This window comes from Eumetopias jubatus, unplaced genomic scaffold (genome assembly GCF_037043125.1).
Source record: "Eumetopias jubatus isolate StellerSeaLion01/CBP00866 unplaced genomic scaffold, mEumJub1_p1.0 scaffold_6, whole genome shotgun sequence".
Classification (NCBI taxonomy): Eukaryota; Metazoa; Chordata; class Mammalia; order Carnivora; family Otariidae; genus Eumetopias; species Eumetopias jubatus.
Genome location: NW_028274812.1, coordinates 63351165 through 63364356, shown reverse-complemented (window position 1 = coordinate 63364356; position 13192 = coordinate 63351165). Strand labels below are relative to the sequence as shown.

General features: G+C 38.2%; 1 protein-coding gene across 1 annotated transcript; it reads left to right on the top strand.

The window, feature by feature from the left end:
• Positions 1 to 1351: 1351 nt before the first annotated feature.
• Positions 1352 to 12693, top strand: FHL5 (four and a half LIM domains 5). The gene is made up of 5 exons (XM_028104285.2): positions 1352 to 1510; positions 2334 to 2508; positions 3478 to 3647; positions 7834 to 8020; positions 12530 to 12693. The coding sequence occupies exons 1-5, from the start codon at positions 1352 to 1354 to the stop codon at positions 12691 to 12693; spliced, it is 855 nt and encodes a 284-aa protein (XP_027960086.1).
• Positions 12694 to 13192: the final 499 nt, after the last annotated feature.

Below are 13192 nucleotides of genomic sequence, written 5' to 3'. Positions count from 1 at the left end.
TCTAAATCCTCAGTCTTTTCTCTGTTAGTGAAGAACAATATAGCGAAGCTGTTATGTACAGAATTAATGACAATATATATTCAGCAAGACAGTCTGCTGGACACCTCATCATTAAAATAAAAGAAGGCAAAAATGTATGAGAATACAATTTGAATGTACTAAATAAAAACTAGCATTAAAAATGCTGTGAAAAGCATCACAATAACTGATTTTCTGATTTTGCTACAATTAAAAAAAAAAAACAAATTTCCAAGGTGGAGAATTAGAAAATATTCATAGCTCCTAACATATTCAAAGTAAATCCAAAGATAACAAATCTCATTTTCCAAGAAAAGCAGTGATAGTGCTTTTGGTGACAATGAAAAACTCATGTTCAATGCCTAATTAGACCTTTTGAAATCTGTATGTTCTGTTCTTTACTGGTTTCGTTATTCTTGCCTTGGCTCTATGTTTCGTATCAGTTTTTTATTCAGCAAGTGCTGCTAGTCACCATTCTATATACATCTTAGTTTAGTCCTAAAACCTGAAGAAGCCTAGAGCTCTTTTCTACCACTGATGGTTTCCCCTGCATTCTACATCTGGGCAACTGTTCAACAGCAGCCAGAAAGACCTAGCACTTGGACTAAGTCCTACCTGCTAAGGAGTTGTATTTGGCCAGGTTAGTGTGGGCCATCCAAAAGGAGATGCCCAGGAGGCAAGTGTAGCTTTAGCTACAGATTTGGGAGTCAACAGCATATTTGGGGAGGTTCAAGCCCCAAGGAAGGAGGATGTCCCAACGGAGAGTATGTAGTACAGGAAGATGTGAGGACTAATGTGCAGAACCCTCCTGAGGTGCCCAATAAAGATTTGAGAAATAAAAGAATGGCCTAGAAAATGACAGTGTACTTGATTATTAACTTCCATGTCAGACTGTTGTGATTTCCAAGGAACTCTGCCTCCAGAACTCTCCAGCAAGTTAGGAAGTGATGACAGTTAGTGAAAGACCTATCAACAGTTCATATTTATATCCTTGAGGTGAAACTGTCCTCTTTCAACACATATCACGTTTTCATTGAAGTTCACATTAGTGAACGATGAATACAAGATGTTTTTCACAATCTGGCTGTGGGCTTACTGCATTTTGTTAGCAAAACACACAGGAACTGCCAAAATGGGAGAGTAGCCTTTCCTAAATCACTCCAAATGTCACCATGACTACAGCATATTTTCCTAAATTGCTGTTTTGGTTTTTTTTGCTTAAGATATAAATTCATTCAAGTGTTTGGCTCCTATTAAGGCTTTATAATTTATCTTATAAAAAATTTGCTTTCATGTACATGAATCATTTTCTTATTCACAGGACTGAACCAAAATGACGACTGCTCAATTTGATTGTCAATACTGCACAGCATCACTTCTTGGGAAGAAGTATGTACTAAAGAATGACAATCCATATTGTGTCTCATGTTACGATCGTATCTTTTCTAACTATTGTAAAGAGTGCAAAGAACCAATCAAATCAGATTCCAAGGTAGGTTTTCAATTCTTAGAATAATTGCATGCAAACAAGCAGAGAAATGCTTTGGAATGCCTCATTTCCTTTGGTATTGACCGTTAATACTGTATGGCTCTATTCCTGGATATAAGCATCTTCAAAGTTACCATCAGTGACCAGGTACTGTGCTTAGCACTATGAAATATAACATATATACTTTAAACCTCACAATGATCTTAGCAGATAGTTTAAGATGCTAAAGATTAAAGAGGTTACGTTATTTGCCCAGAGTTACACAACTAAAATGCTGGTTTATTTCTGGAATGACAAGAGTATAAATGAATAAATACATAAATCATCGGAAGTGTAGAGATTTCAAAAATCTGTATTTTCTGACTTCAAATCAGGCTCATCCCCCCCTAAGTCCACTGGGCCCTCATACAGCCCATTCCTCCCACAATGCACATTATTGTTTTTTTCTTTTTCTTTTTTGTCTTTGTTTTGTGGTGTTGAGATTTTGTTTAATCTCAAACAATAATAGGATATTACAACCTAAAAATAAAAATCATTCCATGAAAAACCCCTCTTATAGTTGATAAAAGGAAGAGGAAATCTGAAGAAATAGGAAAGAGTTTATTTTCCATCTGTCTTTAGTGACCAACTAAGAAAGCCCCAGGCTCTAGCTCTTAATTGCCCCAGAGAGGCTCCCTCCATGGGTAATAGTATCAATGACAACTTTCCCTCAAGCTACCAGCACAAACTACTAACACCAGAGTCCCAAGAGTGTTCAGTTTTGTCTTATCAAATGACCTGTTTAGTCACTAGCACATTTAATTAACTCATATTTACTGTCTCGAAGGATCTTTGTTACAAAGGCCGAAACTGGCATGAAGCATGCTTCAATTGCGCCAAATGCAATCACTCTCTGGTGGAAAAGCCTTTTGCTGCCAAGGATGAACGTCTGCTGTGCTCGGAGTGCTATTCTAACGAGTGCTCCTCCAAGTGCTTCCACTGCAAGAAGACCATCATGCCTGGTAAGATCCCAAGGGAGCTCCAGTCTCTCACTGAAGCTGCAACACTCTGAATTACACCCAAGCATAGGAAGAGTATAGTAGCTAAGAAAGCCCTCCTCTGGAGAAAAACATCTACCTTGCTACCTCTTGATTTCATTTTGTGTCTTTTTAGAAATAAAAGGATTATTCTTTCTGGGTAATTATTCTGTATGGGTCAATTACAGTGTTCAATCTATTTTCATGAAGTTAATTCATAGAGACATTTTCAACCACAATCTGAGCCATAGACTAAAGATAAAATCTAAACCAATAACACTAACGCTGCATTAAACACGCTGTCCTAGGCATAATAATGGCATCGGGAAGCATAATCCATCATAGGAGAATGGGGCCAACCATCATTTTGTAGCAGGACAAAAAATGGTTTGAGGGTCCCTCATCTTTGTTCATTTTAGGCCAAGTCAAGGATTCATGTACATCATTATACTTTCAGGCAAGCACTTTCTCTTTTGATTCTCTTCTAAATCCCTATGGACAGCAGCATAAAACACGATTCTCTCTCATTTCCTTATTATGAATTCAAAGAGTTTCTAGGAGACCATAACTGCACAACATCAATCTCAAGAGTTTGTGCCTCAGGCATTCCTAATATCCCAGTACTGATAATTATGGCCCAATCTATCTAAACCACATGCAGCCCTTCAGAGTCTCCACTAGTTGTACTTTCAAATCTCAAAATTGTAGCTTACACAGCACAAGAGTTTTCAGTAAAAGAGCAACTCACCTTCATCATGGCTGAGCTCTACCTTCTTTTTTTTCAGATAAATGTTTTAGAAGGCAACAAAACACTTTTTCTATAAGGACAGTTAAGTTTATCATCTTAATGTTAAAATATATATATTTTGAGTAATTTGACATATCTTTACTTAAAATAAGTAAAATGATGTTTCATTTGTACTAACAGGTTCTTATTTGGGGTTGGGGGGACAGGTTCCCGCAAAATGGAATTTAAGGGAAACTACTGGCATGAGACCTGTTTTGTGTGTGAGCATTGCCGACAGCCAATAGGAACTAAGCCTTTGATTTCCAAAGAGAGTGGCAATTACTGTGTGCCATGTTTTGAGAAGGAGTTTGCTCACTACTGCAGCTTTTGTAAGAAGGTAATTATCTGAAGAGGATGAAGCTTGTGGAACCTTCCAGACAACTGCTTTTTAACATTCCTAGATATTTGGAATGCACTGATCCTATCACGTTCTGTCTGTCTTTGCATGTGCATGTTAGTTTTGAATTCCGGCATGTCCAGAAGCACACTACCGGTCACAATGAAGATGGCCACCTATTTTTACTGTCATAAATTTCCACCCAGGACATGAATGTAAGATTCCAAAAGCTCAAGATAGTCCAGTTCCATTCATTGCTACCGCACAGGAGTTCCTGTATTCTGGCAGAGGGCACACATCGTTTGTGGAATACAAGATATTTCCCAGAAAATAGTTTGGGATCCATTTCGTTTCAGAGAAATATGATTTCTCTCACAGAGTCGCTGACAGAACCAATTTAAACAGGATGTTTAACTTCTCACAATTTAAACAGGATGTTTAACTTCCCAGCAACACAAATGTCTTCTTGGCTTAAAGCTTTAATATTTCTAAAGAGTAGGTAAGTAGACTCAAGAGAGTGACAAGATCACTGGGGAAATTCACTAGACAGAAAGACAGAGAGAGGACAAAGGGCAGCATGTGGTTCGCTTCCAGTTCCAGAGCATCACATAAGGCCTTCTGACTTGGATACCCCTTCAAAACATATCTTCCAATAAGAACAAAGTCCTGCCTTCGAGTAAACTTTGTCCATCTCTTTTTTAGCCTTTAAGCTTTTATATGAAAGAATAAATTTCATATAAGCTTTTATATGAAAGAAAAATATGTATGTTGGGTAGTAGACAGATCACTCATCTCTATCACCTTGGTAAAACCTGTCTGTGTTTCATAAAATATATATTGATGTACTTGGAGAAATCCTTGACCCATGAGGCATCATAAAGTTTAAAATAACACTATAAATTGTGATGGGAAAGCAGTGGTGTCTAAACATTTTTGATCTATGAGATGCTCTGGCAGATCTCAGGACCATTTGTATAATTGCATCTGGACAGCTAGAAGTCTCACCACCACTTTCTATGGGAGCACATGAACACGGTAATTTTCTACATGTATTTAAAATACGAGGACTGCATTTGCAGAGGAAACAATAAACTCCTAAGTCATAATCATTAGATTACACTATAATGATGGCTGAAATTACAATTGACAGTAACATGATATAAAACCATCTTACACCCAGAGACTTTCATTACTCTACCAGTAGTAACACTGACTTAGACAATGACTTTATAAGCAACTCTCAGATCCTATGACCCTGCAATATATGAAGCTCAGAAGATTTACCAGAATTGATGACCTGCATTTTATTTTTTTTTATTTTACTATATTCTTTTTTGAGAGAGAGAGAGAGGGAGAGAGCATGCACAAGGGGGGGTAGGTAGAGGCAGAGGGAGAGGGAGAGAGAGAATCTTAAGCAGGCTCTATCCCATGACCCTGAGATCATGACCTGAGCTGAAATCAAGAGTTGGATGCTCAACCGACTGAGCCACCTAGGCACCCTGAAGACATGCATTTTAGAAACAGATGCTGGAAATCAAATGGTAGATTTATCTCACTGTTTTATGGGACAACTAAGTTGGCCATGTTCATGTTATGTTTCTTAAAGACTTAAGCTAAAATATTAATGAGACTTGCGGGAATTATCTTAAAATCATTTATTGGGCATATAATATAAAGTATCTTTCAATGTTATAAAGATTCAAGAGGGGGAATTTCTCTAGTATATCCGTGCTACGCACTATTTGAGGCCAAAGCACTGGCATTTCCCAAGTTATAGGAGCCTGTCCTATATTTAGGACATGATTTGAAGTCACCAAAACTTTGTGAAATATTTATGTTGGGTAGTAGACAGATCACAACATGCCAGATTATTTTCTATTTAACTTTTAAAACCACCAGTCATTTAAGGAAAGCTGGATATAAATGTTTCTGATCAAGATGATCCAAGCTGAAGAAAAACAATGTTTCAACTCAAACCAAAGACCAAATAAAACAAACAAAATGGGCAAAAAATACTGGACAACCAGGCCCTTAGAACTTTTTTCATAGATTTTATTTTGTGAAACTAAAACTTATTTTCTGGGATGCCTGGGTGGCTCAGTTGGTTAAGGGTCCGGCTCTTCATTTTGGCTCAGGTCATGATCTCAGGGTCTGGGATCAAGCCCCACATCGGGCTCCTTGCTGGGCGTGGCACCTGCTTGGGATTCTCTCTTCCTCCCTCTCCCCCACTGCCCCCACTCTCTTTCTCCCACCCTCTCTCTAAAAAAAAAAAAAATAATAAAATAAAATAAAAATAATAAATAAATAAAACCTATTTTCTACCAAAAACAAGGAACCTTAAACTCCAAGTGCTTTGAATCCAAACTCCTCGAGGTTCAAATAGAGTATTCTCTGATTCATCGGCTATGGTCTATGAAGCACAAAACCAATACAGTCTCCACTTTTCCAGAGAAGAAACTTGTTCTAAATCCTGGGATCAATCAATGGCAAAAACCACGCCTAGATATTCGGCTTCATCTCAGCCTGCTTGCCTCCTCAAAAGGAACATAATCATAAGCAAACTATTTTTAATGTTCCAGAGTTTCTTCTCCCTAATTAAACAGTCTTGGGAATATTTATCAAGTTTTCTTTTGCTGTGAATACATTTTTCAAGTTTGGAATCTTTTAAGCATTGCCTGCTAATAATTTGACCAAACAAATCAAAGGAATCTTGAATTCTGCTGTCCCCGTGGTGAGGCATTTGAAATCAGTAGGAGGTATTTTAAATTGCTTTAGTTCACACACACCATTATGTTTCCCATTTACTTATTTAGACTGGTATACATTTTTCCCTTTAGGAAAAATAACTGTTTTATCAAATATCTTTAATTTTTAAGATATTTGTTGTAAGATTCAAAAATATCTTTAGAATCATCTTTTCAAAAGCATGTATCATAGACAACATTTTTTTAAATTTTTCATCAATGAGATGGCTTAGAAGAGGCTCTACATTTTCTATATCCAGTTAATTTGAATACAAAGATTACAGGACTCGCCTCAGAGAGCACATGAACATATTCCAGATTCCACAGCTACTCCAAGAGCTCAACAGCCATGGGTTCAAAAGACGCTATGACTTAAAAATTGCTACCCAAGAACAGTTGTCCAATATTTACCCATCTGATTCTAAATAAAGATGTCTCAGCCTTTTAAAAAGTACAACCCATGGATTAAACTGGTTTAGAAAAAAAAATATATGTTATGGAGGAATAATCATCATCTCTGACAAAACCCTCGCACATCACACATTAAGGTTCAACATACAAGCTGTGCTCATCATCACTTAGAAGTTCTAAAGCTGAAAACCCATGCAGTTGGCACAGCACCCCATTTGTGCCAGATACAATACGAGAATTGCTGTCCAAATGTTTTTCCCCTCGGTGTTTGTTCCTTCATTCGACAAGGACTTATCAACTGTTCGTGAGCGAAAAGTAACCTTGCCTCAGTGTTGTTTTACTGGCTAAGCACACAGGCTCAGGAGTCAGACTGTGTAGGTTTGCATACTAGTTCTGTGTGACCTGGCGAGGGACCTGACCACTCTAATACTCAGTAGTTTCTCATCTCTTAAAGGGGGAAAGATCATAGTCTTGGCTGTGTCAGACGTTAAGAACAACCAAGAAGAGGTCATCCCTTAGCACAGGGCTGAGGACTGAAAGCTCACTTCAGAAATATTAGTCATGATTAGTGGACGATGGTCCTTAACAATGCCATTCAGCATTGCTACTGCTGGAATAAAGCTTTCAGGGAAAAGTAGCTTTTTTCAGCATCCTTAAAAGTTAGACATGGAAATAAGAACCTGGTGTAGAAAATACCTTAGTTCTGATGGCAGATCTTTGAAGCCCAACAAGAAAGAGAAAGATGAGAAAAGGAATCAAGGATCTATTCTTTTTCATTTTCCTGAGTCCATGATGGCCCTGCTTCTTCTCTATTCCACTGTAAGAGAAAAATTAGGATATGTCTGGCCAGTTCTATTTAATCCCTATAGCCTTTTGCTTCTCATTGATTCAAAAAAATCACAGGGAAAGGACATCCTGACACAAGGTGATAGAGTAGCCGAAACTACCACTTGTGGACACAGAAGAAGACCGTGACAGGTCCAAATTGTACTAGCTTCCATGGTCACTGCCTTTTTGTGATCCTTTGGCAGGTGATAACTTCAGGTGGGATAACGTTTCGTGACCAACCGTGGCATAGAGAGTGTTTTCTGTGCAGTGGCTGTAGGAAAGAGCTCTGTGAAGAAGAGTTTATGTCCAGAGATGATTATCCATTCTGTTTGGACTGCTACAACCATCTTTATGCTAAAAAGTGTGCAGCCTGCACCAAACCCATTACTGGTGAGTTCTTCAGTTTACTATGGTCCTACGATAGCGTAGATTTGCTATATAGTTAATTTGGGAAACACGAGTAAAAAATGATAATCTTCTGAGATACACACACAGGGGTACCCACGCATAAATACAAATATTACACAGACCCCCTCAAGGCAAGTGGAGAGCATAATTAGGGTTGCCATGTTCTGTAGAGGGGAATTAATACTAAACCTAATGGTAATGACTTAAGTAATCATTCAGGGAAAGAGGAGAACAGGATGAGCTGAGAGGTCAGAGAACCTCATGAGGAGGCCTGCCATTTAATGATTTGAGTGGGAGAAAGGGATACTTATAAATAAAAATCCTTCTTGATTCCAAACAAGGGCAAAGGGCCCTAAAATAGAAAAGGTTTTAATTAAATGCAAGTATTGTACAAAAATCTGAAGCTGTAATAATTAGGGTGGCATAGGTCAGGAATTAATTAAACTTCATTTTAAGATGCTTCTAACAAGTGTATCATTCTCATTTCTCTCAATCCACTTGCAATACATTTTAATTATGAATAGATAAAATAAAACAAGACGGCATTCTGTTGAACGAACAAAATACATGTGACGTGATTTGAAAATATCACAAATGGTAAATTGATCCATGTTAAAAAGATTTTCAAGGTAAAATGATGCATTATATTTTCCCCAGAAGTATTTCCAAAATGCTAATGCTATAGTTAAAAAAAAAAATGAAGCTGGCATGACATGAGAATCCCAGCAGCTATTCTTCTAGGTAGAACTGTACTTCTAGTTCCCATTCCTAGGATTCTTAGATCATATTTCATTTCTTTTAGTTTAGTTTATGTAAACGGAATTAAAAGATTATTTTATCCTTTTCCTCCTCCCCCATCTTCAAATACATCACAAAATAAAAGTTGAATCTTCTTAAATCTTCAAAGAAAGAAAAGAGTTTCACGGCAAACCCAGCTTGGCAGGTTTTCACTGACTTGCAAGGGGAGGGAGAGATTTACCCAGACAAACAGACAAGGTCCCAGTTTTCTGCACAGGGCACCATATTTTTCAGCATCTCACCCCAGTCCAGGGCTACAGCTGGCTGGCAGGTGTGTTTTGTTTGGCCTGCACGTGTTTGGAAACAACTAGCGCAAAACCCATCTCTGCAGCCAAAAGTACATGAAGAACCTGCCGGGGTGAGCAGACCGCCCTCGCGTTCCCCAGCTGGGTCTCTGTCCCAGGCTCAGCAGCTGCCCCAGTGCTCTGTTCCCCACAACTCGTCTCCATCCCTCAGCTCTGTTACCTTCCCAACCCTTGCACTGGATTCCGTTGGCAATCCCAGACTACGGGGCTCCAAAGCTTGGGCTCTTCACCACTCCACTCCCCTGCCTCTACACATCTCACAGCTCCTACAGTCAGGGTAATGAGCCACTGTCGCTACCAGTTTTAGTTAGAAAATGGGACTTCCAGAAATGCATCAGTTCTGGGAGCTCATAAATCTCCTTGGTAAAATCTGCAATTACAGCCCAATGCATGCAGTTGATTTATTCTAGAACACTTTTCTTGAACTAGCCAGAAAAAGAAAGGGGGGCTTCCATGAGGAGATGAGAAAATTAAACAAGTCAAAATGGGTTTAAACACTTCCTGGGTACCCAAATAGCTAATACTGACCTGCAAAGAGCCTATGTGAGCCCTGAACTTGAGGAGTTTCAATTCTCATCCTTCACAGATTCATGTAGCTAAGTGACTTTTTTCTGTTGGGTTGTTTCTTGTTAATCACTGAGCCCAGGTCTTTCAGGTTGAGAGAGAAAAAACACATTGTCCTGCAGGTAATATAAGGATGATCAAGAACCACAGATTTGACCCAAAAGTAATCCAAATACAGGATTATGTATTTAACTTAGAATAATCAGCTTTTTGATAATTATCATAATCTTATTTTGGCTCTGATGAGAGACACTTGAGACTAAAATGCCTGCAGAAACTTCCAGCGTGCTTCACTATTTTTTTATCTGATATATATTTTTTATCTGAATATATATATATATATGCTTTGCAGTAGTGTTTCTTTAAAATTGAACTCTTTGAATTAATGTACCACAGGGAATTCTTATGCTGCCATATATTTATCTTCTGAAAGTTGCACACTCATGCAAACAATGTGTCAATCTAAGAAACTATGTTAGGGTGTTTTCAAAATACTTTTTTATATTAACTAAATCTATCTATGAGTTTCAGGTGTGATTTTTTTCAATCCCATCAGAATAAATTTGATTCATTTGAACAAACTCAAGGTAGAACTATACTTTTTTTCTCCTCTAAGATAGGATTAACCTTTCAAATTTTCTGGGATAAATGAAGAAGCTTGATGTAGGGACGCGCTCTGGACTAGCGAGTAAAAGACCTTGGCCTTGGCTCTGCCCCTGAGGACTGTGGGACCATGGGTAAAGAACTCACCACCACGGAGGTCCTCATTTGCCTTGCTTGCAAATGAGGAGTTGAATAGGATCACATCTTTGCTTTCTGCCATTTCTGTTTATTTTGAGTAAAAGGAGTTTCAAATGTTATTTCTTCTGAAAGGAATGCTAATGTTCCTGGTTATGGTCTTTACAAAAGATAAATACAGACTGAATTTGGGGAAGTTAAGAGCACAGGTTCTGAAGCCAGATGGCCTAGGATTGAATCCCAGATGTGTCACATACCAGCTGGCTGATTTGGGCAAGTGGTTGAACCTCTCTGTTCATCCATTTTGTCTGCAAAGCAGAGTTGATGGTAAAGTGAGAGCTATGTGAAGCAGTACATGTGAAGGGCTTAGAATAGTGACTGACTCATTTTCAAGGGCTCAACAAACGCTAGCTCTCATTCTACTGAATTTTCAGTAATAAATGAAGTCAAATAAAACAGGTGCCAGAGACCAGTTTCCTGGGGGACTTTATTAATACAAATGACCCTCTGACCTGAGGGAGTAAATGTATTCAAAATTGAAATAATTTATAAACATCTCACATGTTGAGTCCGCCTTTCTTAAATTCCTACTACCAGATGCTTCTATTTCTCTTTTCTCTGTAAAATTCTGGAAGAATTATTTTTATATTTACCACTTGTACAGGCTTACTAATAAAATCAAGAAAAGCTCATGAGCATCAAAATGCAAGATGTGTAATAATTAGTTTTATGAACAGAGATGATTCATGCATATATAGCATATGATTCTTGCAGTCAGCTTATTACTGTTTTGAATAACATTCAGGGAATTAATTGGTTCATTACTGATTTACTCTTATTAGCAAGTAATGATGATAGCATCATAAATAAGCAAGCTATACAATTAATCAAAGAAGGTAAAGAATTTGATGTGCATTTATTTATAATCTAGTGAATTTCATGTAAAGACATCAAATAACATTTCTAGTATGGAAATAAAAGTTCATTATCATATTTAAGGAGAGTTTATCTGAAGTAGAATGCTTATTCACCTTTTTTTCTTCCCCAAATGGAATATTTGGAAATTATATGTGAATCAACACATGACTATGTTAGCCACACTCTGTGAGTAATGAGCAAATCATGGGAAGTTTGTACCACTATGATCACTTGGAAAAAAACTTGGCAAATAAACACCCAAAGCATCCCAAACCCTTCCCAACCGCTATACCTTTTCTCCCTTTCAACTCCTCAAAATCAATTCCTTAAACTGTAGTCTGGATCCATATTAGGGATATAGAAAGAGATTCTCACGGAAGACTCAAATTCTATTACCTTTCTTAGAAACATTATGACTCACATGAAGCCCAGGTGGAGGTGGTGGGGGCTGACAAGGCACTTCTTAGAGGCTAATTACTGGATAGGATGGCCTTAGTGGCCAGAGTGATCAGACTCACAGATCTTTGTTGCAAGCCTGGGCTGAAGTTGTCTCTGAGCAAGGTAATCAGGTCGTCATGTTAGGCTAGCTACACGATGGTCAGGATGAAATCTTCTATTGGGGGCTTTCGGAGATTGTGTCCCAAACCACAGTTATCACCATGGAACTTATATCTTAAGTAAAACTAAACATAGAAATAGAGGAAAGAGAACTCAAAGTCATTAAAACATCAGACACGAGGCTAGGAGGTATACATTTACTTTACTGCACCTTAATTTTGCTTCTAAGAAAAGAGGATCATGTAGAGAGAAAGAACATATTCATACCTAGATATCTCTGACTTTGAAATCTATCTCCCCTTCCCACAGCATTTTACTGTACTTCCTTATCTTTCTTAGGCGATCTTTCTCTGTTTCCAAAAATACCCGTTTTGTATATTCAGATTCTACCTACTTTTGGAGATTATGAAAAAGGTTGACTGGGAATCAGGCTGGATCTCATCAGAGGAAATCGCCTCGGGTGACATTTCCAGGTGGACACAGGGGCATGGAAGGCCGCTTTATTTGCCTCTCTGCAGTCTTCTTGGTCATTGCTGTTCTCTGCAGTTCCTAGGAGAGTACCTGATGGAATGCTTAATCTATTCATTCTTTTCCCCCAATTCCTTTCCAGGTCTCAGAGGTGCCAAGTTTATCTGTTTTCAAGACCGCCAGTGGCACAGTGAATGCTTTAACTGTGGGAAGTGCTCGGTCTCCTTGGTGGGGGAAGGCTTCCTGACCCAGAACAAGGAAATCTTCTGCCACAAATGTGGCTCTGGATTGGACACTGACATCTAGACGGCGGCAATCTTTCTTCACCTGAAGTCCACCTTGCTTGTGTTCTCACTAAATCCAGAATGTGCTTGAAGTAGTATTTCTGACTTACATTTTAGCAAATATTAATGTAGAGTTTATAGCAGAAGGAATTTTGCACACATTCTGATTGAACTATATCATAAGAGCTCAGAAAAAGCACAGTGGAACAGGAATGAATATAGCCTCACAAAGGCATCTCTCCTTGCAAAACACTGCACTCTGCTGTTAAAAACAAAGGAAAATACCTCCTTATGGTAATCAAACACATGACCTATACCTAGAAGTCATGGATGTTATTATCGAAGAGTGATGTTTTTCAAAACTGCAGAGTAAAAAAGGAAATTAAGAGATTAAATTAACAGGCACACGTGAAGCTAATGTTTGCATTCCTAGCTAGCTAGTGATATATAATGTGATAGATTGGCTATTCATGGTAGAAGAACAAAACCTATCAGGGAAAACTGATTAGTAATCATCCTAT

What these genes read in the sequence shown, in the direction of transcription:
- FHL5 (XM_028104285.2), top strand. Translation starts at nt 1,352, where the DNA reads ATGACGACTGCTCAATTTGATTGTCAATACTGCACAGCATCACTTCTT. An exon ending in CAAGAAGACCATCATGCCTG is followed by an intron (nt 2,509 to 3,477) that starts GTAAGATCCCAA and finishes TTGGGGGGACAG; the next exon opens with GTTCCCGCAAAATGGAATTT. An exon ending in ACTGCAGCTTTTGTAAGAAG is followed by an intron (nt 3,648 to 7,833) that starts GTAATTATCTGA and finishes ATCCTTTGGCAG; the next exon opens with GTGATAACTTCAGGTGGGAT.